The sequence below is a fragment of the Falco punctatus genome, assembly GCF_963210335.1.
Source record: "Falco punctatus genome assembly, chromosome: 11".
In the NCBI taxonomy this organism is placed as follows: Eukaryota; Metazoa; Chordata; class Aves; order Falconiformes; family Falconidae; genus Falco; species Falco punctatus.
The window spans coordinates 10,449,568-10,476,019 of NC_137591.1; the positions used below are offsets into that span (position 1 = coordinate 10,449,568).

Sequence of the window (26,452 nt, forward strand, 5' to 3'; positions counted from 1 at the left end):
CTCCTTGATTACTTTAATGGTGGTAGGCTTAAATGCTGATTCTAGCAGAGAGTTTCACAACTAGAAGCAAGAGTTTTTTCCTTGAATGCGTGCAGCTTTTACTTTCTAGAGGCTGATGGCTTTGCTAATGCAGCCCAGTCAGCCAGATTCCCTCACGAAGGTCAGGGAAGGACAAATGACTCATAAGTGTCGAGAAAACCTCTAATCAGGAGTGTGGCATTCAGCTCCCTGCTGAAAAGAGACCCTGAGTCAGAGCTGAAATGCCAGCAGTGTGTGTGCGACTGCTGCGTGTCTGCATGGATGTAGAAAACAGCAACAGCAAATGCGGGCTCTTACATGACAGGGTCTCTTTCTGGAGAGGTGGCTGTGGGGGAAACAAAAGCATGGTCTGCCCACAAATTCCTTGAAGGTCTCAGTGCAACAAAATCCATTCAGCTCCGGTAAGGCACCTTACTCTGATGCTTTGAAATACCAGGTGATGACATCTGCTACTGACACCCATAGGGCAGGACTCACTACCTGTGTAGTTGCTCAATGCTGGCCAGAAAGCCCCAGGGTCTTCAACCTTTTTCAATGTCTGAGCTCACCCAAGCTTTCCCCCATCCAGGCTGGGTCACCACTGGGGTCAGCCACAGGTTCCTTGGCAGCAACACGGATAACTGGGATAGCAGTGTTGAGATTATAGCCGTTGGATCCTAAGTGAATACAACAGTTCCGTGACTGCTGCTTCTTAAAAGTATCTGGCACTTGTTCTCCCAAATCATGTGTTTTGGTGGAAAACTTGAAAGAAGTTTGGGACTTTGCAGGAACCCTGGCCTGTAAGGCTTCTCTTGCAGAACAGCTGGGTCCATGTGCTGGCTGCTGGGGTACCTACTCCATACCCAGCAGGTGGTGGTATGCATTGTACATCCTCCTGCTGAGAACAATAATCATGAAGGGCAGGAAGCGGATCCATATTTTCAGGATTCATCAACTTGTATGATTCTTCAGCCTGTGTTAGAAGGAGAAGCTTCACCATCATTTGCGTAATCCTCCAGCAGCTATTTTATTATTAACTTTAAAGAAGCTGTACCACCTGGGATTTGCCACTCTGGAACAGATGTCTTCTTTGTCATTCAATATTTTATATCCACTGGGCAAGTTATCAATTGCTTTGGGCTATGCCCTGATGACAGAGTGAGGTAAGCATTTTGCCATCCATTCATGTGGCTGTCAGGTGAGCATAGGTAAGAGCTGGCGGTCTCGGGGCAACTTGCTGTAGGTGTCCCGGGCTGGAGGCCAGGACCAGCACCACACTCATGGTCTCCCTCCCTTGGGTCTTACTCATCTTGCAGTCTTCCAGTAGTGCAAGTATTCACCACACTTACGTGCACTGGGAGGAATAAGGGTTGCGATGTACACAAGGTCTCGGTCCCAGCCTAAACTAGCTGAGTGGATGTGCTGGTTTTTATAGCTACATATAGGTGGAGGTAATGTTATGGAAGGCCTTTATTTCTAATACTGTGGCAAAATGTTCTGCTGTTTTGGTGACTGTGCTCATTTCTGAGGATTTGTTTTCTTTCAGTCCTTGGATTGCTTCTCTAACCCATAACTGGCCTTGTTAGGAACACAGCTAATGTCTTCTCTGTGCTGGAAGCAGGAGCCCCAGCATCTTGTCTAAGTCCTTCTTGCTTGACTTTGCAATCTGCTCTATATTACTGCTCTCTGATGCAAAAATAAATACCTAAGCAGAACAGGAATGCAGTGAAATGAAACTGGGATGCTGCATTTGAAAATGTCGCCACTTAGAAGGAAAATCATCTTCCCACTTCTGTTTCTAGCAGTTACAACAGTTTCCTTCCCAAGACACCCTTTTTGTACTATGACTTCCAAAGTCATTCAAACTCACAAACATTCTAATATTATACTATCTTGTAGCCAGTGCATAACAATAGGAGGATTAAAAAAGCCTCTTCTGCATAAGCATGTAACAGAAGACTGAGAAGCCTCCCTCTCTGGTGGAAATCACTTGTACAGCAACACCTCTCACATCTCAAACCCAGTTGGGTAGGATGAGGATATCAACCCTTGCCTGTCAAATGAACTTTCTGAGAGTTTTGCTCAACTTTGGCCCCAAGACTTTTGTTTTGTCCATGTACAAATACTGTCTAAACCTCTAGAAAGCACAGATAGATGTAGCATGCGGAGTATCACAGGATGAAACTGCGACATACAGAACTTTAGCAAAGAGGTTGTTACTCATCTGGGTAATAGCCTGAGGAACCCAAGGGCATGAGACATCTTAGCCCTGTTCATTTTAATAAGAATAGATCATCAAAACACCACATGTAACATCACCAGATCTCACCCCTCTTGTCCATGTCACATTGACAATGATGGCACAGACACAAGCTAAATAATCAATACCAAGTTGTAATACAAGTCAGACTAGTTGGACACAGCCCCATGTGCCTCCAGTGGCTGTCCAGGGGCTTAGCATTTGGGATAGCACGCAGTCTGCATTTCCCCTTGCTCTTCTAAGCAGGACACCATAGGAAATGGACTGGAAGCATCTGTAATGGGTCCTGCTGACTCTGGCAGAAAAGCGAGGAACTGTTGAGGATGGAAAGCAATCTAGGCTGGTAGAGTCACTGCTGCTGAACAGCTGTTTTGGGTAGATGGGGGATGCAGTAAAAGCCTCTGATGATCAGCTTGTACAGTGGACACAAGCATTTTTCTGCTTGTTTCTAGTAGGTTTGGTTTGTTGGTCTCCAGCGGACTACACATTTTCCAGGTCACGTGTTACTTGGGCTTTCATTCAACAGAGTCACTTCAGAATCTCTGTCCCAGTGGGCAGCTGGGTGGCACTGTGTGAGGGTGTGAGTGCTCCTCATGGGCCTGGCTCCAGAACAAGCAGGTTTCACCCTGGCATTCACATCCGTATGGGCATTTTCAATGTCCATTTTGAGAACTTTTCCATGTCCCCTGCTGTGAACCACTGTGCCAGATGTGACACTGAAACATGGTCTCTAGGGGTAGAGATATCTCACGCTACCCATAACACTACACATGAATCATAAGGTTTCCTGAAAGAAACAGCACTTTCTCTTTTATTTTTTGAGGGGTGGAGAAGGGACATTCACAACAAAAGAATGACACAGAAGCTTGATCTTGGCACATGTGATTGCATAAGCCTGTCTCTGGGTTTAATCACCTAAATGAGAAGTATAATTTTCAGAGAAACTGAGCCTGTACAAATTCCTTGAACAGCACAGGGAACAGTACATGCTCTGTGTCCTGAAAATCAGACTAGATTGCAGGTGCTTAAATATAGATTTAGGTGCTTGGCTGTGGAGAGATAAGAGAGGAATAATTCTAGTCGAGGCTCGAAATCATTTTAGTAGTAAAACATAGGCCAAAGTACTGTGATCCAATTGTAATGCTGCTAAATCAAAACTAGCTCTGGTAATTACTTCTTATTTGCCTAACAGCCAGCATAGATGGCTCCTTATCTTCTCTGCTGTGTGCTGCATGGGTAAAAAGCGGACAGGTACTTGAAAAGCTATTAAAAAATGAAAGGAAAAGTCATGTGGAAGAACTACTCTCTTTACTGTGGTTAATAAACCAGTTATACTGTTTGAGGAGGTGGTTCCTTCTTCACTTTTCATGGGACTTCACCCTGAAATATTAGCATAACCATTTCCTAGAAATGCCATGCTTATTCTATTAAAAACAACAAATGAAAATAAAAATATTTTTTCTTTTTTCTCGTGCTTTGTAACAGGCTATATTGAAACTTAAGCTTTGTCCTCTGGCTATGCGGGTTGTGCAGCTGGGTTATCTTGCAAGCCACAAAAGGGACAGAAAAACAAGGATTCAGGTACATACATCTTGCTTTGAGAGTGGATGCCTACTTTCACAGGCAGAAGATGCTGTGTTGTGTAAGAGCCTTTTAACCTATGGGAGAAAGGTGTAACAAAAAGCAACGGATGGGAATTAAAAACCATAATTAATTCAATTTGAAAACATGCTACAAAAATTTAAGATGATCTCCCTTGAACTTGATACAGTCCTAGATGTTGAGAGTCTGAAATGCGCTTGCATGGATCTGAGCTATTCTTGCAGACCACCTCTTACTTCCGTTCAAGTGGGACAGATGTTCAGACCTAAGACCTGAACCTTCAAGGATAAAAAATTTCAATGTGGTGTGGAAATAGGTGGGCAGCTAGGGGAGAGCAAAGACTACTAAAGCTCTCCCTGAGGGAAGAGGGAAACAGAAGAATCCTCCATCTGGATAGGCCACCATTCACATGGGGAAGAGCTGCTGTGAATGGCTTCGCTGTGGAGAAACTTTACCTGGGCTTGCACCTTGTTAGACATCAGAGTGCTGCACTAACATGCACACATAAGTGCATCCCTAGGAAAGCAGGCTTCAATACTTCTGCTGTTTATAGGACATGCTCTTCCATGCCAGCCTGGCTGAAAGAACAAAGCACACTTTCATCCTGGGAGAAGATACCACAAAGATACCATTGATGTTCAGTAACCTCATCCTGTACTGGGACCTGCAGGCTTCAGCTGTCTCAGGCACTGCTCTGCTTCTGGGCTGTTTCCTTTGAACCCAGGTGAGGAATTGGTAGCTCTCAAACTGTGATGCATCTTCCTGCCCCCTTGGCAGAGAAGACAGCAAGAGCAGGTAGCATATGTCTTAACTTGCTTTATATTTGCTGAGACTGTGGCTTTTAGTATTGTGGGTACCAAGCTGCATGTCCAGACTGAAACCATACAGTCCTGGAATGCTCATGGGTTAAAGCTGTAATTCACTAAACTAAACTGACTTTGGTGTTTCTCTTGAGCCATTTTAACAATAGCCAACACTGGCAGAATTAAACAGCTTTGGGTGAAAAACACTGTTATCAACAAGTTATTGACCCTGTATGTGGCAGAAGAGTTGAAAGTTTTGGGCCAGTATAACTAAAAGAGGTTGTTCTCCCTCCATGGAAACTTGGAGATGGTTTCTGGTGCTCGGGGGGTGGGAAGAACTATATATCTCTTTGCCATCCACAGTCCTACAGGCGCTTTACCATGTGGCAGTTACCATCTCCCAGTTGAGATGTGGTAACAGTGTGTGCAAATGCCCAAATCCTCACAAATGCAAAATAAAATGAGTTAGAACATCTATATAATGAGACTGCTAAAAGTCCTGCTAACTTGATAACTTGCAATTTGCTTTGATTTTTCCAGACATATTCAGATTCCGCTTCAAAGTTTCCCATTGTCTATCTGGTATCTGTAGCCATACAGTGCAAGCTGCGCACACACACAGAGTGCAGCAAAGCTTGCAGTCTCTAGGCATCAACATGTCCCACTTCCTAGCAAAGCTAGTATCTCCAGTGATGTTTGAAATCCTTATGGAGAAGATACTATGTCACAAATGAGGTAGGGAGTAGTAGCTCACAGGAGTTCTTGTTGGACTTGATTTCAATTTACCGTATTAATTTTTTTTTGGTACAAACTCCAAATTTACCAAGTTTACATCTTTTCATTTAGCCTACTAAAATAAGTGGAGAACCGAAACGTCACCGAGGCTGAGAATAACCTTATCAAATGTCAATCTGAGTTGATATGGAAAAGAACTATTTCTTTGCAGGGATACTTCTCTGCAAATGAATTGACCTTCCTGCTCAGCCTTACGATGCAAAATAGCACTGATAACTGTCTCTTCCCGAGCCTTTTTAACATCCAAGAATTAGGTCAGAGCTGCTTTTTGTAAAACTAAAAGAAAGGACTCATCTGCAATCTCCAAAGTAAGATTTCTGCTATTAGTGAATTAGTCTCTTGCAGCTCTTGGGGATAGTGTGTGCCTTGTGCCTCTGCTGAGAAGAAAACCTGATTTTTTTTCCAGTCAAATATATTTACAGGCAATACAACCAATTAAATCTGGCAAAATTTAAAGCCTTGTTTGGTAGTAATAATTTTAAAGGATTTTAAAAAATATGTAAGTAGTGTATTTGTCTTTGCCCCACTGCTCTTACACTGCTGCCCCTCATCTGTAACTGTAGTGGCCACAAAGAAGGAGACTTATCTTTCACTGCCAGATAAAAAAGGGGCAGCTGTTCTGCAGAGGTAAGGAAGTAGCTGCAGGAAATAAGGCTGCTATCTAAATTATTCAAGACACCGTGGGAAAAATGAGAAAATGCATCCTAATGTAGAAGGACTGTGATTTATCCCAAAGTGGGGAGGAGCAAGCAAGGCTGGGATACAGATTCACCATGGAGGAGAAGCAGCAGGTCAGGTGTACAGCACTGCCTTCTCGGAGTCCTTTAGGTGTTTCATCCCAGGGTAGGGTTTTCATGCTGTGCCTCCATAGGCTTATACCCAGCTTCTTGGTTGTTACTATTTTTTTCTTTCTGCTCTTAGTCTGGCCTGCTTGAAGGCGCACCCGGCTTACTGAAAGTCTCCAAACCCCACTGCCATTAGCAACCTGCTCTGAGGGACAAAGGCAGGGGACACTTTCCCCTTGTCACCTGAGCAGCTGCTGAGGTACATCAGCACTAAGTTGATCCCGAGGCCAAATGGAAACCTGTGAAAAATCACTGGCTCATGCAAAACACTTGCAGGGAGTGCAGGCAGCAGAGAAAGCAGGCAAGGAAATGATCTTCCAACGGATCTACTAGACTGCTGGTATTACAGACAGTGCAGTATCAACTCGTAAAGCTGAGACAGAAAGAATTATCCTGAATAAAAAGGCTTCTCAAAAGTTACCCTCATCACCCCTCCCGTGCTCTACGTTTTGTGAGAGACAGTACTCGGTGCAGGTGTTAAAAGTCTTACTGGACTTTTTAACTCATTAGGGTCTTGACTGCTGAGGTATTATCTGAACTGCATGTGCTGCATTTTGTTTGTTAATTAGTGTCATTCTTCCACAAGCGCTTCTTGGCAACCCTGCAGAGGGATGGGGGGTGCAGTACAAGATGGCAGCCACCTGCTGCTCCACCTCAGGCCACCACAAGAGGGTCCCCACACAGCCCTCCCACCCTGAGGGGCCCTGTGTCCTGCTGCCGCTACCGGGGACACGGCCAGGTGCATATCCCTCTTCTGGGAAGAAGACTAAACTGCCAGCCTAGCTGGGGGAGCAGTGCCCGTGCCCAGCTGCCCCCCTAACGCCTGCTTCCCCGCCGCCTCGGGGGAGACCCCTCGCCGCCGCCCCGCGCCTGTGCGCGCCCCGCCCACCCGCACTGCGCCTGCGCGCCCTGTGCGCCGCGACCCGGGGGCGGGCTCACCGCATGCGCGCCAGGCGCGGGCGCGCTCAAGGGGCGGGGCGGCCCCATCCCTCCGCACACCGGAGCGCGGGGCGGGCGGCCGGCGGCGCGGTGCCGCCCCCGCCGAGGGACGCCGGCGGCCGCCATGGAGGTGAGGGCGGGGGGGCGGCGGCGAGGCTCGGCTGCCCGGCCTCTTGAGGGGAGCTGCGGGAGGGCAGCCCTGAGGGGCAGCGCTCCGTGCCTGCAAGAGCCGCAGGGCTCCCCCGGCTGCGAGCGCGGGGCTTGTCACCGGGGCTTGCCGGGACCCCTGTCAGGCGCGGGGCTTGCGGAGGAAGAAGCAGCTGAGCGGCGGCAGCCCCGGCTGTGGGGTGGTGCCGGTGGCTGGGGACAGCTGCGGGTCGGTAAGATGCCTGCAGCCCGCCGGCCGGCACCGTCGGGGCTCGGGGCCCGCTCCGGAGGACGTGGGAGTTCCCTGTGCAGGGGGTCGTTCATTCCCCGAAGGCCTGAGCCGCTGTATCGCACACGTAGCGCGGTTTTTAATAAAGTGTGGTAAGTCTGTGAACTCCTGTGAGGCAGCTTTCTGTTAAGGGTATTGCTGGAGTGGAAAAAGAGCGGGCCAAGGCGAATCAACCTGCTCCTGGATTTGATCATGCATCTTTTGGTTCTTTTTTTTACATCTGTCAAAAACCCGATGAGACCTGTGAACCCTTGGGACCACTGAAAATCTGTCGAGGTTTAATCTCTGCTTCGCCTCTGCCCTGTCCGTTAGCCTGACCCGGGTGACCTTCTGAGGCAGCCCAGGGGGAGAAGCCAGCGCAAGGTGGCAGCTCGGCCGCTGGCTGCAGCAGTGCCTGTGGTAGCCAAAAACTATGACACCGCTGCCGTTAGTTTGTGAAGTGTCAGATTTGTCTAAAAGTAAACCACTCTCTAGATTTCTTTTTTCCCCTCTTGTGAGTTTACTGTTTATAAAAGGCTGTCATACAAACTTACGCCCCATGATTAGCTTGGAAAAATTGGCTTATAGCCTGATAACTTTGAAGAACTACAGTTTGGCCGGTTTCTTTTTTTTTTTTTTTTTCAAAACAGAGCTCCTCTTCATGCCTTCCAGGTGCTGGATGGAAGCAAGGCAAAATATCCTCATGGAGCTGATCATCTCCCACTGCTGTTCTAAAGGTAATTGCTTTTGCTCTTGGCAGCCTTCCACGTAATGTGGATTTAGGTGACCTAGACACTTGAAAGTTTCTTGACGATGATCTTAAAGGTCTTTTCCAACCTAAACGATTCTATGACATTATTTCATAATATGTATGCTGTATCAGTACTCCTGAATGCTTTCAAAAAAGATACTTACTGTTACGAGGAATTTCCTCTCACTTTCCAGTACCTTCCTAGTAACAAATGTTAAAACACTGGTGCAAATTTTATGTGATGTCAGATGTGAAAGGACAGTGGAGTTTAATGACTGTTAACTTTAGAGTTGAAAGTACAGAGGGGGTGAAAATGAAGAAAAAAATCACTCCTGTTTCAGACTTTAAAAACATGTTTAGTTTGATTAACCTCTCCATAAAAAGCAGCTTGCTAATATGGGAGTATGTTGTGTAGCTTTTTTTTCCAGTGACAAATGTCATTACCTGGTCATTTGTGGGGTGTGGAGCAAGAGCAGGAAATGCTTATCATGCATCTGTATGAAATTAAAAGTTGTCTTCTAAGAAGTTTTTTCTCTTGGTTTAGAGTTGAAAACTAGTAAGGGAGTTGAGTGGGGTTAGAGGTGCTAATTGGTGATGCAGGGACAGTCTTCTGAGAATTGATGCCGTCAGACATAAACGAGAGTAAGCAGCTTGCTGTTTAGTAGGTGGCCCTCAATTTACTTGGCTTGTATATCTCCTTAATTTAGAAGTGCTCTAGGGATTAGAGGAGCCTTGAGTAGCTGAGTCAAAGTACTGTTGCAAGGACTTCTCTCATTTAGAATATGTGTGATCTGGAGTTTGAAATAACTTTGCAGCTAAGTTCCTACTGCACTGTGATGGAAACTCTTAAAAATGAATTTTCTGCCAGTGGTCAGTAGCATGAAATGTCTTGTTTGGCTGTACTCCTTTATGTGGAAGGAGGGCAGATGGTCTTTAGTGCAATAACCAGTGTGTATGTCATGTTATTCCTGACAAGGCTTACTGTTAACACTTAGTTGTTAGCCCCATGAAATACACCCTTTTATGTTCTCTCACCTATGTGGCTGTCTGAGGCATGTTGTCCTAGAACAAAAAATTAAAGAGATGACTATTTTTTTAAGTCACCTTCTGTCTCACTTGTTGTTACTGGTTCATTTATGGTGAGGTAAGTAAGTTTGTCTTGTTTGCCTTTGTTTTTCCGGTGGGGATGATAGCAATTCTGTTGCTGACATTCTGAATGATAACTAATGCTTTTAAAGAAATGTGTGTCATTGTAAACATAGGCAGACCTCAGCAGAAGATCTCATGTCTACAGCATGTATGCTAAAATATGCTATTTTCTCCCAACAGGAGAGGGAAAGGAATGCTGTGCGCTCTCCTGTCAATTAAAGTTCTCACTGCTTCTCCAGTAGTAATCAAGGTGAAGTAATAAATTGGGGTGGGAGGAACCTATTTGAAATAACTTTATATACTATCCTGCAAAATGAGATTTGCCCGTTGCTGGAGATTTTGACTTGGAACCTCAGAACGCCAATGCTTAGATTGCAGGGGCAGTGGCTAGCTGAGAGTGTGAGAAGTTAGACTCTGCAGCTTGTGTAGATAAGGTGCCTCTGGCCTTCTAAAAGGGTGGTGGAAGGGAGTCACAGAACTGTAGAGGTAAAGAAAAAGGTTGCTATAACCTTTTCTACAGAGTGAAGGATTTTGGAAGGATGGTGTCAGCTGTTAAACTGTGTAGGTGTTAGTGATGCCTGTGATAATTGCCTGTGATAAGGCAGAATTAATAATTTTTCTCAGATTTGCTCTTTCATGAAATGACACCGCTTGTGCTTCCTGTGGACTTTTGGGTGTTCATTTCAAAATGTTAGTACCCCTGTATTTTACTGGGAAGATGTTGAAACATTTTTTTAAGTTCCTCTTCCTTCATGGATAATTCAGATTAATGAATTAAATGATACTAAAAGTTTTCTTGTAGGTGGGATGAGAAGATAACTTGGACAGCTGAGAATTAATTATGGCAAACTACCGTAAAGACGAACAGTTTGTAAGAATACTCACTTCTTACAATTTGAAATTAATATTCTTAATGCAGTACAGAATAAGTATTGAAATCTGCCTCTGGTTTTGACGCAGAGCTGTCCTAAAGAATTGGGCATCCTTCCTCTTCAAATTTTGTTTCTTCTAATGTGTAATGTTACAAGCACAATTAATTGCTATGTAGTCACTTTATAAAGGTAGCTTACTAGATTATCCTGAGCTTCCTGCAACTAGCAGGTTTTAGCAGAATCAGCATCTGCTGAGTGAGTCCTGTTTCATTATGAGCCACATCTACAGGAATCGAAGTGTTACTGGAGAAGGGAGTGTACAAGAACAACAACTGAGTTGGGAGGAAAATTATGCTGAAGTCTGTTTCCATTTTGTTTCTTTGTTCAAAACTGGATGTCTGAACTTTAAAGTGGCTTAACTTTTTTTTGAGTTTTGAGCGTGCACTTTTACATTTGAAGTCTGAGAGTGACAAGTATGTCTTGCTTGTGGAATCAAGGGACTTACTCATCCAATTATTGAATCTATTGGCAGCTGTTTGAACAAGTAAACAATGGCTTTGAAAATAAGCATAAATCAACAGCTAAGTTGGATGCTGGTCAGAAGGTGCAGACTGGTTTCCCTGTTGTTCAGTTAGGCAGAATAGTATTTTTAAATCTTAGAGAAGCCTCATCAGAGATCTCGGAAGGCTTTTATTCGGTCTGAATAAGTAGTCTTTGCTTTTGCCATATCTGTGGGACAGTAATATTTTTGTAATTGCAGCTGTTTAGATACTACCTCAGTGGTCTGAAAACATCCTGTGCTGCCACATCAACTTTGAGTTTGTTTCATCTGTTGAATTTCAGGTTGTGGCTACTCTCTGTGAATCCACAGGAGGCTTTATTTTAAGGCTCCTGATTCTTCTTTTCTTTGTGGTGTTACCTTGTTTGGTAACACCATCTTGCTATCACTGCCTTGTTTGCTGCTCACTAGGGGTGAATTCAGTACTAGTGGTACCTATTCTCGGGAGAAGATTTTTCAGCTATGGTAAATGATTTCTTATGCTTCTGGTCTGTTGGAGCCTGTTTGGCTGCCTTCAACACCGTTTTCAAGATATGCTTTAACTTGGTGCTGTTATAGCTGTAGTTGCAGCTCTGTCTTGGCAGAGTGTTGATCTACGTTAGGAGTATGATAATCCTTATCCATTAAGAGTAATTCTGTATTTTATGTCTAAACTTGTTATGGTGCTCCAATGGTATAACAACAAGAAGTAATGAACACCATAAATCCCTCCATTGTTTTTGCAAGGCTGTAATGAAGGGGTCACCTCTTCAATTGAAATCACTGGTGTGCTGGAAATAAGTACAGAATACAAAACACAGTGTTAAGAGTTATAAAGTCTTTAATGTGGGTTTGTGTTCTTGCTGTGTGCTCACATGAAGCCCAGCACAACAGGTTCTTGAAATCTCTTGAAACTCTGGGTACTACCTGAATGTAGTTTACGTGATTTCTGAATGTAAATGTGATTGTTTATTTTTGGCTGCAGAACAACCTGGCTCAAGCAAGACTTGTTTCGAAACAGGTGGTAGTACACGGACTCTGCTTCAGCTGCTTTCTTCTGTTGAATTCAACCACACAAACAAGGTATCTTCTTTTTAATAGAAAGAAGCGTATGTACTGTGTTCTCCAAGAGCTTCCTGTACATATGTGTGCTTGGGAAGCAGACTAGAATGAGAGGAGAGTTACATCTAGGTAGTGGATTTTGGCATGTTTGTATATGGAGTGTTAGGAAGCAAGATGAAAGGTGATCTAAGATCTAGATGAAGTGAAACTTACGGCAATTGTTCCTTTTCTCCTTCACTTGGCATTGTTTGCAAGTTGTCCTTATAAGTGCTTTTGTTCATCCTTTTGAAGATGGTTGTAGAGGCCTCAATAGCAAATGGGAAGGGCTGTAACTATACCTTCCCACGCAAGCTCTGAATGTTGCATGTGTTAAATATTGCCTCAGCATTGATTTATGATGATGCTATTAAAATCCAGGACTTCAGCAAAACTGCAGCTAAGACAAAACTTGCTCTCTTTGCTTGTAGTGTGGATTTTGCCAGGTTACATAATTTGTAAGCAACTTGACTGGAGGAGAATGACAGATCAGAATTTGAACTGTTCCCTATTTCTTCAGCTTTTGTCAGACTGCTAGTCAGACAGTAGTTCTTAGAGAACAGGCTGACTGTTACAGTCGAGAAGGATGTAAGAAGTGCCCTTTCTCAAAGGCTTGGCTAGTCTGCACTGAACACCAAGTAATGTTCTACTCCCACCTCCCTGTACTCAGCCAGAATAGGTTATGAAGTGAGTGGACAAGTTGATTTGGTGGAAGCAGAGGTTCAGCGCTTCAGGCCACACTGTAAATTACCTTAAAATGACAACAGTTAGACATTCGTCTTGGACCTGACATGTTCATGGGTCATTTCCTTCCAGAGCAGTTCGTCCAGTCTCTGAGCTTTCTGTCTGGCAGGGTGAGCTTCCTAAGAGCCCACAGTGTCTTTGTCACCAGAGGTAATCATGCAGCATTTAACATGCCTCAACATTGCTTGGACGGTTGAGGCACACTGTCTCTCAGTGTTATCAGAAACTGATTGGTATATGGTCATGGAAAACACAGGGATTTCTTTGAAAGCTTGAAAAACCTCTGAAGCATGTGGCTGAGCTAAAGGCGTTTTCTTGTCATCCAGTTGTTACTTCCAGTTCATTATAACAAAGTGAATTATGAGAATGAAGCTGTGATGTCTTTAAAGGAAAAGCTGTGTTGGCAGAAGTGAACCACACAATTATGTGAAATAGCAGACCAGAAGGGTAATAACAATCTAATGTAGCAAACATGTCATGCCTGTGTGAGAGCAAATTTGGTCAAGACTATAGGTTGAAAACACCAGATTTTCAGTAATTTGGTTTCTGTATACATGACTAGTGAACTTCCTGGTTTCAAGGAAGCAGCTCTCTCTAATTTAGGAGTTGAGTCAGACTAAAGAGAATTGAAATAATGTAGTCAGTTATTAAACACCAGACCGTAAATATTGTAGCCAACTGGTAGAGTGCAGGAGATGGTTGTGAAGAAATATGTCAGCTGTGCTAAGATGCAGGATTTGTCTCTTGTTTTTTTGCTAATTTTTACTCTGTTAGGAGCTCTGAAACCATGTAATACTTGAAATGGAATAGAATCTCTCTAGGTGTGACTTGTTGACTTGCAGAAGGTCAGGTTGTTAAAGTGACTTGTTTGACACCTTATGGAAACCAAGCACTTCCTTCAAGCAGACAGCTCTCTCTGAATAACTATTAATGCAGGCTGAACTGAAATTGGGGAGAGCTGGAACTCGCTGTCAGCGGCTAGCCTTCTCTTTGTGTTAAAATTCAAAACTGTATGTGTGTCAGTTTGAGTTGAAAGGAAACTGTTGCTTCATAAATTGGTAAAATGTACACTTTTGTATTTCTTGCTGTATTTAAGAACTTATGTCATCCATCATGATGATTTCTTAACACATTCTACTTAAGTCTTGAAAATGAGGATTTACCCTTGTCTTGAGACTGAGTGATACATTTTTAAGTGTTTCAATAAGTTGTTAATGAGAAAAGGCTTTCAAAATAGTACTTGTCTTATTAAATATTCAGGCAAGGTGAGTTCAAAGTGACACTCATAATAGCTGTTACTGACAAATATTGACAAGAAAAATACAATGAAGCAAAGAAAAAGTATTTGGTGTATTGGTAGATTATTGTGTAACATTTTCTGCCTGGGTGCTTCTCCTGTGTTTTAAGAGTACTTTGGAAACAGTGAAGAGCAGAACAACTGCTATTTGCAAATGCTCTCTGTTAAAGGAGAATTGCCAGAAATTTTCTTGTCAATTGTTTTCAGGGCTTGCTCTTTTTTCATTACCGGTAAAATCTTAATAAACAATACCCTAGTCCATAGTTTCTCACACCGGTGTCCTCATAATTGTTCTATTTCTAGGGATTTAGTTTTTCCTGTAGTGCAGGATCTTTAATTGGGAATTTACATGGCAATCTTCCTGGCTGTAAAATGTCTTAGCGCTGCTTTGCTACTGCCTTAAAAACTGGGAGCCATGACTTTTTACTGTTGGGGCCAACTTGGCAGGATGTGACTGGTGGTGTAGCAAAGTGCTCATGTGAGTATAATGTGGAATCATTTAACCTTTTTGGAGATAGGTTAGCTGTATGAAGCAGCCTCTAGCAGAGGAGGTGTATTTTTTATTTTATTTAGGCCTTCCATAAGAATAAATAAATAATAATAATTTTTTTATTTAGGCCTTCCATAAGAGTACGTGGGTGTTTTTTCTTTTTTCTGCCATATTATCTTGCATCAGTGAATTGTTATCTCTGACTAAGCCCTTGTGATATCTGCAGCTAGTAATGCAGGAAAAAATATCTAAATGCCATAAATACTGCTTGTTTTGGAGCCCAAGTTATCCATTGCTCTGTGGTTTAGAAAGGCACATCATGCTTCTGTGAAAAACGTTTTTTTTCCTGGCCTTTCGGCAGCATAAACTGACCTAGATTGTGCCTTTGACCTGTTAAATCCTGCGGTTCCTTTGTTTCACCAGGTTGTTTGAAACTTCCCCACACCTTCCTCCCGTTTTGGAAGCTCATTTTCTGCAGCTGACTTGAAAAAAATCGACTTGTAAACCAGTAGAATAGCTCAAAGAATAGTGCCCTTGTGAGGGCTGTAAATCGGGACATGTGTTACGTTGTGGGTAGCTCGTGGTGGTTGTTGACAAGGTTATTCCCATGCTTTACCTTACTGTGCTATAAGAGAAGGATTCAGTATAGGTGCATAGTTACTTTCTTCTGTTTTTGCATTTGTGTATCAAATGTTCCCAGAGCTGTTAATTAGCACCCAAATTGTTGTTTTTTTAGGTTTCCTATGATATCTGGGGGAGATCTGGCAGCATGTGATGAAGACAAGCAGAGAAACTTTTGGCTAGCTTAAGAACATAAACACACAAGAGCATGTTCATTTTCTCCTAAAGTAATTGATTGTGTGTTAAAGGCACCTTTATGTTCTGCCACACAGAGATGGTCAGCAGTCAGCCTCTCCCCATAGCAGACAGTGGGAAAAGAAAAAAGAAAAAAAGAACCAGAGCCACAGATCATGTCCCTGGAAAGTTTGAAGGTTAGTTGCAATTTCTAAGCTTCTAATTGTAGTATTCTGTTTTCCCTCTGCTGTTCTCTGTTTTCTTAGCTAAACATTGCTTTTTGGGAAACATTCTAAGTTGACATTTCTGTTTTTCTTTATCCCCTATGTTTTGGTCTTCAGTCTCTTTTTTTCTCTTTCTTTTCCTCTTGGTGCTGAAATCTGAGTCTTGTTCATAATCTGGTTTGGTCTTTGGTTTTTTTGTTTTTTGTTTGGTGGGTTTTTTTAGTAGAACAGTGCTGATGTTGAAATGCTTTGACTACAGATGTGAGCACAAATACTGTGAAGCATTGTAGGTCAAATACAGCTCAGTGCGACAAAGCTGACCAGTATAAAACTACTTAGTGGGCCAGGAGCATTGTAAGGTATGCTGCAAACCAAGATGGTAGCAGTCTTCTAGGTTTAAGCTTTCGGATTTCACTTATACTTAAAACGCTCTCTGCAAGTAGATTTTTGTATGGTAAGCCTTTTCTGATCAAGGAGTGAAATGTTTTCCACCTGAAAAAAACTGGTTCTGTGTTTTACAGGGAGACAGGGAAGGTGGATGAGGTCCTAGCAGTTACTAAGCTATAAGATTATTCATACAAGAAACAACTTGTAATTTTGATGCTGGAATTAAGTCTACTTTAAATTTTCCTGGAACTTGAAGGGGGGAATTGAAAAATGAGGCATAATTAAGGCTGGCACATCTACTTTTAATCCTGATAAATCTATTTTCTGTCTTCATTACCAAGGGAATTTTTTCAGTTGCTGTCATGAGGGATGCTCATCAGATAAATAGCTTGTCTTTATGTTATTCACTGAAATGCTTTGGCTAATGTGTCCTTTCTGCTGGATTTCTTTGGCAGACTTGTACAAGCTGACTGCTGAACTTCTTGGTGAGGGAGCATATGCCAAAGTTCAAGGTGCTGTCAGCCTTCAAACTGGGAAAGAATATGCAGTAAAAGTAGGTATAGAATAAAAGCAGCATCCCTTCTGTCTGTAGCATGTCTTCTCCCTCCTAGTATCTCAGTGAAAACCTGTAGTAGTCGGTAATAGCAAAACCTTTTAGAAAATTTTTGACGCTTGAGATGAGCCTGCTTTATAACTGTTGAGATATCTGTTGTCTTAAGTATTGTGCCTCCGGAATTAACTGGTATATCAGCTGCAGATAGAATTCATAAACATTAAATACGTGATGGTTAGATCTTGGGGCAAGCTTTCCTCTCATGCCCTGATTTGATTGTAGCCCTACCAGTTTTTAATCTCTTATGAAAGAAGAGGCTGAGTTGTTATCTAGTATGGCCTACCAAATAGTGCAAACTTTTGAGAATGCTGCTCAGAGTTCAGAGAGCATCAGTTACTGCCATTAGTTCATGTAAAGCTGTCTTATGTTTTGACAGAGGTGAATCTTCTGTAACAACATTATTAAGTGTTAGGGCCCATTTACACATCTGTGGTTATCCCGAGTCTCCCATTTAATTATAAACACATAATAGTAATAGGAAAACTTTATGCTTGATTCTTTTGCAAAAACAATAGGCACAAAATTTTCAGCCTCTTTAAAAATCTGCTCCTTTAAATGCTGTGATTTTGTGTGTACTTGGTAGAATTGAAAGTTGAAAGTCTGGAACAGACAAACCGCTGCATTATGAATTAGATGCAATGAGATACCAAGTCCCATGTAGTGCTGGTGAGTGGTTTGCCTGTTCAGTACCAGAGAACTTTGGCTGTAAAAATGAGAAACTGATACTGGATACAGGTGTGGTAGTATTTGCGGTGATGTCATGAGTTCACATTGACACAGCAATCATTCAGTCTTAGCCTCTGTGGAAAGCCTTTGTCCTTGTTCTCTCACAGCCCGAGGAGCGTGTGAAGGAAGGTGACTTCTGATGGCAGTACAGAAGGGCTCTGAGATGGAATGTGTGTTTTCTTTAATATGTTAGGTCCTGTTATTGGGTCTCCATGAAGTTAGCACTATGAACCAAACTCATTTTGTGCTGAATTTACTACTTAAACGCCTATAATGACAAATCTCTTTTTGGCTGTTCAGTGTCTGATGTGACTCAAATCTACTTTTGTTAGAACTCAAAAGGATATCCTTTTCTGCACGTTGCAAGGTTAAAGTGATGCAAGAAGAAGCTTGTGGTAACTGGTCAGTGACTTCTGTAACGTGTGGATTTAGTTCCTTTCTTCTCTTCCTGTCCTCATTTCTCTTGTCCTTTGAATGTCTTCCAGAGCTCCGCTGACACTGTAAATAAATGACAGATGAGAAATTAAACAAACAAACAAAGGTGGAGTGTTTCTCTCTGGTGGGCATGCCTGAGATTCAAGCCTTAGATCACTTAACTAATTCTAGAGCTACGTGCACAGTTCCTGCAGTAATCTTTCAAATAAGAGCTCTAACTCTTTCCACAGATCATTGAAAAAAATGCTGGGCATAGTCGCAGTCGGGTTTTTCGTGAAATAGAAACACTGTACCAGTGTCAGGGTAACAAGTAAGTATAGACCCGTGTGTGTGTGTGTGTGTGATTAAAGTATCTTGAATATTTTTTCAAATTTTTAAGCCTCTTATGTGTGACTAGGTTAGGAGCTTTGCAGTAGTCTCCTTAAAACCAGTTGAAATTCAGCCTTGACCTATTCAAAATAAGAATTTCCCCTTCTTTTACCTGTGAAATTTGAGGAAATATTTACAAAATAAGTCACGTAACTCGATTAGCAAGCAGGTCAGTGTAGCCTGAACATGCTTCAGTGATGAGTGGCTGTTGTCCAAATGAGGAATTAACATTTTGAAAATCTCCCTTGTGATTTCACCATCAGCAAAAGCTGACCTGATACCAGCTGCTGTTGAAAGGAACAGTCTTGCCATTCCTTTCCTTAACGTGTGGTTTGTCCTCTTTGTGTCAGCCTTCCTGCTTTTGCACTGGAACTCTTAGATCAGCCAAAAGCTAACTTCGTTTTCATTTGAATATGTGCTGACTTCACGTAGCCACAGGATGAAGCAACTTTAAAGAAGCAACTGCTAGTCATCTCTGAAAAGGAGGGAAAGGCTATGCAGCCAGTGGCAGCATGCTCTGTGAGGAGTTTTAAGTCAGTTCTGAAACTACTTTTTTAGATGTCTCTGGTAATCTAAAATGTATATAACAGCTGTTATCTGCGCTCCAGTTGTGCATCTTGTATCGAGCCTTTTTTTTACAGATTTTTAGTACAACACTTAAAGATAGCTTAAAAACAAACTTCTTTACCAAACATGTGGGTTTAAGTTGTGCTATAGAGAAGCAGATTATATGTCTTCTGTGTGTGGTTGAGCACGTGGTCATAACTGATGAAAAATTCAAGCTCTCATGACCACATGCAGAATTTGGATTTTGGGTGCTGTAGGTTTAGAAAAATCTGACTTACATGTTTGACATTCTCAGGGCAACATGGGGTGTTTGTGTGCTGCAAAGGCTGTACGCTAGCTAGGCAGGAGCGAGTTAATTTAAAAATGGTAACTAAGGCACTGGATTTAATGTCATGTTGACAGGTGCCTGTCTGCTTCAAACCTTGTGTGTTCTGCCTTGTGATTTCCAGAGAGAAAGAACGCCAATTATTTCTTCTTTTTGTTCTTGCCTTCAGCACAAATGCAGTGTTGTAAATTTATTAAATACAATCTATTACCAATTATCTTCCTGTCAATTGAGCAGAACTCTTTCACAGTCCTGTATGATTTTAGTGTTTGGCCTGTTTCCCCCCACTTACATTTGTGTGAGTTGGAAATGTGGTTTTAATGCCACAGGCAACTAAAACAACATATTTAATTACAACTTTTATTTTTGGTTACTTCCGGAACTTCCTAATTAGCCATGATGAAACTCTTTATTGCTGTGTTCACACTCTATACCTGTTTGTTCTATTTCCCCTTTTTTCTTTTTTTTTTTTTTTTTCTTAAGGAACATTTTGGAGTTAATAGAATTTTTTGAAGATGACACCAGATACTACCTTGTCTTTGAGAAGCTGCGAGGAGGTACTGTGCAGTAATTGTGCTTTGCTCACTGAATCATTTTGGTCCTGTTCATCTCGGTGTTTTAAAGCAGAAAATGAAAAGCTTATTTTAAATGCTTGATAATTTTGAGACTAAGAAATGGAGGGAAAAATATATAAAGCTTGATGGTTATTCTTTAATACTGATGGGTCTGGTCATACATTTGCAATCCCTGTCTGTAGTTAAGCTATTGAAATGTCAGCTCTACTACAGCGGAAGCTTTGGAATATAGTTAATAGGTCACAGTACCTCAGGCAAGGAGGGAGATGGTATGTCAGGTATTATGTATGATCATAGTACAGTATCTGTATCTGCTCTGGTAGCATTTTCTTTTGATGTAGGATTGACTGTTTTCTGAAACTCAGAGAGCACCGTTGTGAAAAACGTCTTGCTTCAGTCTCGGGTTGCTGTAGTTGTGAAGCAGTCTGCTTGTGGCTGTTAAGAGGGCCCATCAAGTGAACATGTGTGGCCACTGGTCTCCAGGATTTAATGCTCACCTGGGGAATTAGAAGGCTGCATCAAGCACTTCATGGACTTTCTCACATTTGTCTGTATGGAGCACAATTACAGTATGTATTAATTTCATGGCTGTGCAAAACCAAGAGTTAAGTGTAGCCTACCGTTCAAAGAAAAATTGATTTGACATCTATTGTCACTGGTCAGGAAGGTTTTCAGTAGCAAGCCATATGTGCAAGAAATGCAGATTCCTTTGGTATAGATGCAAAACCTTTTAAAAAGGAAAATACATGCTTTTTTCCTTCCCTTAAAATTACTGCATCATTTCATTGTGGTTTCCTCTAACGCTCTTCCTCTTAATGCACAGATTTCTCTGACAAATTAGCTATAATAGGTCTTGATTGAGATGAATCTGCATTTGTCTATTTTCCCATGGCCACATTCTTCCATTAGTTAACCCTCTGACTGTGGGACTCCGCACGGCTGCTGAGAGGATAATAATCCTATACCTTCTTCCCTCTCTTAGCTACTGTTTTTATAGTGGTCAACTAGGTGAGGCTAGCTTTCTCTTCAAAAATTTTCAGCATTTGAAGTTTAAGGTAGGTGGGTTTGAAGAAAGAAATAATGGGAATTAGGGTTCAGACCAGCTTCTGATGTGCTACACTTTGTAATGTAAGCAGTGGGGCAGGCAGCAATGAGAACGTTAATCTCCAGTGCAAGCCTTACTTCAGTAACTCCAATTTCGGAGACTGATGTTACCTACAGCGGTGGGGGCTGTCTTGGGCGTTCTGCTTTCAGCTTTGCCGTCCTGTAGCTGTGGTAACTGAAGGAGCTCTGCTCCCATTTTAGCTGTGTTCAGTTCACCATAATATGCAGAAGCCTTTTAATATCCTTGCCTGACAGCATTTTATAATTGGAAGTGTTAAAATCCAGCTTATTATACTGAACTTACATGATATGAGACCTCCCCCCCCTTTTTTTTTTCCTGTCTGAAATGCATTTTGGGAGGTGCTATATGGTGCTTTCTCTCTGAATATTGAAGAAGTGGTAACGACTGTGGCAGGAGTGCCCTGCTAGTCTTTCTGTTTGTTGGGTTACTTTATGTGAGCTGAATATAAAGTTTGTAGAGTATGTTTTCACTGATATTGATACAGTTCTTATCTGAGAGTCTGGAACATTAGCTCTATTCAGAAGAGTAATCTGAAATAAACCTGCTGAGTGCAATGAGCGCTTCAGCTTGCTCAGTATTGTTTCCTTCGAAGTCTGGCTTCTTGTCCACAGGGATGGAAACATTCAAGAACTGTTAACTATTTCTGAAGGTGAAAAGATCAACTATACCAGGGAAACCCTTTGAACTCTGTGCCCGCAAGAAATCTGTAGCAAACCAGAAAGTGGTGGTTTCAGCAAGGGAAGCTTTCTGTATTTAAAATCTGATATCTTGGTCCAAAATGGCCTTCTTCCACCCATCTGACACGGCACGTCTGTGCATATCTGAAGAGTCTTTCGTGATGTCAAAGCATATCTGAAGAGTCCTTTGTCCCTTTTTCTTCTTTTTCACTTGTCTTTCCTGTTTCCTCTCAGAATTCTCACTGTGGAGGAGTGGCAGCAGCATTGATGATACAAGAATAGGAATTACTGTGATAGAGAATGGGAGGTTTACTTCCAGATCTAGAACTGAAGAATAAAAATGAAATCACCTGAGATATAAGACGGTTATTGGGTGCTAATAACAAATGACAGTTACTTCCTGAATTTCTCTGCCTGATTGCTTTTAAAAAGATACCTCTCTGAGTAAGGAAGTGGAAGGCTATTTAGTGGGCTTGGATCTCTGGACTACATTTAATTGGTTTTCTAAAGACATTTTTAATCTTTTGAGAAGATTGATGGAATTCACTTAAAGAAGATAAGGAGTCAAACCTCCCTTTATCCTCTCTTAAAAGGATACCAGTGGAGCTCTGCCTGCAAGCTACCAGTCCCTCATTATGTTAATATTAGAGAGTTCTTTTGCCAGTTTTCACATCCCTCGGCAAATTCTGCCTTAAGTCAGTCTGAGACTTACCTTGATGTTAGTGGGAATTTTCATGTTTATTTAAAGGTAGAACGTTGTCCTGTTTTGATGGTGTTGAGACAAGAAACACGTATATTTGACTTCCAGTGTGGGGTTTCAATTGTCACATCACCCAAAGTGAGGAGAGTTAGTTTGAGCATGGCCGCCTGTGACCCAGGAAAGGATGGGTTTTGCTGAAATGCGATGTACATCCTCAGCTGATGTTTTACTACTACAATAATTAGCACAATAGCAATGAAATAACAGTAAAAATCTCTACTATCCACAGTGTGTGGAAAAAAGTCATGTGCTGGGGCAGTAAAGCAATTGCTCTTACGATGTGCTTAAACTAGTGGGCTGCCATGTTTGAAAATTATGTTCTAGCATTCTTAAGTATTTAAGCTGCTCAGCTGTAACTTTTTCTTCTTAGTCATTTCTCTGTTTGGTCCATGGAAGTTGACTGCTATGAAAGACTGTTAGAAAAATGAGAGATGAGGTTACAGATTCATGATACTTGGTATTAGTTCATCGTTATTTTCTGAGGCTCTTCTCATATAAAAACATGGGATTGTGACACTTCAGTTTCTGCCATGTAAAGATACTAGGTCAGAGTGTTAGTTGCAAATAACTTTTCTAAGTTATTTCTGGCCTTGCTCACACTGAGATCGGTTCTCCCTTTATGGCAGGCTAGTAGTGGCTATTGCATCTTTATCATCATATTGACAAAGCCTTTTCTCAGCTTAGGCAGCATTCATACTAAGGTTTTCCCTTTCACCTGTTACTCTGACAGGTTCGATCCTGGCACATATACAAAAGCGAAAGCACTTCAATGAACGAGAAGCTAGCAAAGTAGTGAGAGATATTGCCTGTGCTCTGGATTTTCTTCATACGAAAGGTAAGAGAAGGCTGTCTCCATCTTTACTAGTTAATATTGTACACTTAGGTTACGGAGCACGTTTTATCTTTAAATAGTCTGTTTAGATTTATTTCTATTTACAGAAATGCCAGATGACTTACACTGTTTTCCTTTAAATTACCGTATTAAAATATTATAATCAGCTGTGTCAAGATGATAGAGCCTTTTGAAGAAGAAAAGTTAAATCTGCATATGGGGAGAATTAACATTAGGGTTGAATCTGTGTGCTTGTTCTAGTTACCTAAGCCACCATGTGAAGGTTACTCAAAAGGGAACTAATATGCTTTTTAAATTCCTCCTCTTTCAGGTCTACAATGATGCTTTTCTATATTTACCCAGAATTTCTGCTGGTTACGAGACCTCTTTGTAGTAGTTTTTAGTCTCTACATTTAGACCTCCACTGTTGGGTTGAGACACCTACAAGTAAACCATAGTCCTTGTTTGAAGCTGCCCTAATTGTATTTGGGGTTTGCTCAGGTTTAAAAGCAGTTCTGTTTGTAGAGAGTTATTCTATGTTAAAATGTTTTCATGCTGCTTTTTCTACTTGAGACTACTTTATTTTCAAAATTTCTGTGTGCTTTATGGTCATCCCAGAGTAATGTTCTTGTTGAGTGTGATAGATAACTTAAAAATCTTTCCTATTTCATGATTACCTGGTCTTGTATAGATTAAGCAGCTTCAGTTAAGGTTACAGTGATTACCTCTGAATAGAATGGTATATAATTGGAGGCTGTGTTTATTGGTTATTTATGTTGATAAATTTTTCCCTCATTTATTTGCCATTCTGATTAGCTGGGTAGATCTCAGCAGATCTGTGTTTTCTGTCTTCAGTTGTTCAGTACTAGCCCCGGTTCTATAAATGTTTAATTGTAGGCTTTACTTGTAAGTCACAGGACTGCTTATATGTTTGAGTTGGAATCAGCATTTGTACCTTGATAGGTTGAACCGATTAAAAAGTATAGGATAGGGAATAAAGCAGTAAACCTGAGGAATATGGATCCTTTCACATGTTGTGACTGTTATGAGAAGTTAATTTGAATGTGGAAACAAACTTAGTTCAGATTAAGGTTTTTGGTAATTGTCATAGCCTGTCTATGTAATAACTGAACTTGAAACCTGCAGAGAATGTAGTCTTTGAATACCTGTATTTGGAAGACTTTGACTTTGAGATACAGGGCAAATGAGGAACAGGAAAGTCTAGGCTGAACATGTGGAGAAATACAGTTTGATGTTAGGCCTACAGTAGTTGCTTAACTGCTGAAATTCTAGGAACACTGTTCAAGGAAGTTTAAACGTCAACTCAGCTAATACCTTTCTGTAGTTCTCTCTCAGACTTTAGTTTTAATTCTCCTTTCCCCAAACAAGAGGAGAGTGATTAATTTGAGAGGCTTTAGAGCAGCAATCCACTTTCTTGTTGTTTGCTGTGAATTGGTACAGTGGGGACATGGCTTGCAGAATCAGCTACAACAGCATCCCCTTTCATTTTATTGTTCCCTTTATGGTTCTTTTGTGGGACATTAAAATAATTAGTAAGTAGCATACAGACCACTAAAGTAAACAGGAAATTAAAGCAATTTTATTGCACAGCTTAATGGTGAAGTGCTATAGCTAGATGCTTTAAAAAAAAAAAAAAAAAAAAAAGAAAAATGGAATGAGGACAACTAATTCTTTTACCAGGAGTAGTTTAGAACTTGGCTGGATGATAATACTGCCTTACACCCACTTGGGATATGTGTGCCTTACTGCTAATAATCCACTGGAGGAGTGTTTAAAGGAAACTGTTGTCTTTTCTCAGCGCTGTGTGCAACTGCAAAATACAATGTTATATAATCAGATACATGAATTCAAGCAATGATACAAAAAAGTGCTGTTTGGTTTCACTTTGCAAGCCAGGCCAACTGCTGGGAGTTTTGTCAGCCTTGCTGTCAGCATGGGCCTTCTTGATGTATTTGTTTTGCCATCTTCCATGTATAAAGACTCTGAACAGTATCGTTATTGTGAAAGCTCTGATTCCTTTAGATTGGTGTTATGCTGTGCTGTTAACGTCTTTTAAGTCATGTTGTAGAAAGTGCTGAGAGGAGGTGTTAGAAACTCCCTTACTGAGAATTTGGTGGGATATTTTCTTTTTGGTATTCTGAAGTAGTATCAAGTATGCTTGGGTTGTAATGTTTTTAAGCAAGGCTAGAGTGCAGTTAAATTACAGCAAGTTCCTGATTTGATTTGATTATTTTGCTTCACATTCTCTGCATTCCCATTAAGTTTGATCATATTAAACAGAGAACTTCCAGAAATAGTGTGTTTGGACATTTGAAGAACTGCTTTGACAACCTTTGCATATGAATTGCATGGATAGATAACTTTGCTTCTGAGTTGGATTTGCCTGTTCTGATAGCAGTTGAATGAATGAAGATAACCTTTGGTTGTTCTCCTTTAGCTTTTCCTCTTCATCTCCAACCTAAGCCTTTAATTTTTCTTTTACTTCAGCAGTGAGTGCATACCTTGCTGTTAAAGGATGATATTTTCATCTGGGAACTTGGGTGGGGTTTTTTTTGGGGGGGAGAGCATGTCATGCATGTATTGTCTGTGCTGGTAGGAGTTCAGCAGACCACCAGTTCTCTATCTAGAAAGGACCTTACTGTAGAAGCTACAAAAATCTTTTGACTAAACTGTGTACACAAACTTGCCTACAGGTCAGTTATCTTTGTAAGCTGGTTTTAATTAACATAATTAATTTGGGCTAAGCGAAAAAGTTCCAGTGTTGCGTTTTTATTTGCTTGACTGACTCTCATGTACATTTAGAGATAGTAAAGGTATAGCAGGATGAAACAGTGACATTTAGTGAATACACTTTGCAATTAAATTACTTGCAGTATCATTAACAGGGGCTTTTATAGCAAACGCAGACCTAGAATATTTCCCAGGCCATCCTCTAAAAAAGACAAGTAATGAGAAATAAAACAGGAGAGTATCTTTTCTAATGAGTATTTTATATTCTTGTTTAGGTATTGCTCATAGGGACCTGAAGCCTGAAAACATCCTGTGCGAATCCCCAGAAAAGGTGCTACTCTTGTCTCTGCTTTCTGCAGGGTATTTTTTAAGTTGGTTTCCAAAAACAGCCCTCATGTTCTGTCTTGTCTCTTCTTGAAAACTTTTGAACCCATTGGTGAACTTCAACTGCATTTGACAGAACTGAAGCCTGAAAGAGACTAAATTCTTTGGGATGTGAAAATGTGAGCATCTGGCTAAGGGATAAAAAGCCAACTGTTCTTAGAGAGGGCATGGCAATTGCAGTTGAGCACCTCATCTTTTCTGAGGCAGTACCCAGATGGGACAAGCAACAGGCCAGCTGGTCATGTTATGTATAGTTCCCAAACTGCCCTAGTGTGTACTGGCACTTGCCT

At 41.4% G+C, this 26,452-nt stretch overlaps 1 protein-coding gene across 6 annotated transcripts in view; it reads left to right on the top strand.

Annotated features, from left to right (window-relative positions):
- Nucleotides 1-26,452, top strand: part of MKNK1 (MAPK interacting serine/threonine kinase 1) — a 49,138-nt gene that overhangs the window by 16,992 nt on the left and 5,694 nt on the right. For 2 of the 6 annotated variants that reach the window (XM_080407672.1, XM_080407674.1), the window contains exons 1-10: nucleotides 7,295-7,392; nucleotides 8,350-8,414; nucleotides 9,758-9,827; nucleotides 11,973-12,070; nucleotides 15,353-15,608; nucleotides 16,478-16,575; nucleotides 18,027-18,106; nucleotides 19,541-19,614; nucleotides 22,926-23,030; nucleotides 26,054-26,109. In XM_080407672.1, coding sequence (XP_080263798.1) covers nucleotides 15,494-15,608; nucleotides 16,478-16,575; nucleotides 18,027-18,106; nucleotides 19,541-19,614; nucleotides 22,926-23,030; nucleotides 26,054-26,109 — 528 coding nt within the window. In that variant the 5' untranslated portion in view covers nucleotides 7,295-7,392; nucleotides 8,350-8,414; nucleotides 9,758-9,827; nucleotides 11,973-12,070; nucleotides 15,353-15,493. Of the gene's footprint in view, nucleotides 1-7,294; nucleotides 7,393-8,349; nucleotides 8,415-9,757; nucleotides 9,828-11,972; nucleotides 12,071-15,352; nucleotides 15,609-16,477; nucleotides 16,576-18,026; nucleotides 18,107-19,540; nucleotides 19,615-22,925; nucleotides 23,031-26,053; nucleotides 26,110-26,452 lie in introns of those variants that run through there. The other 4 variants (XM_080407675.1, XM_080407673.1, XM_080407676.1 and 1 more) reach the window with 4 other exon arrangements.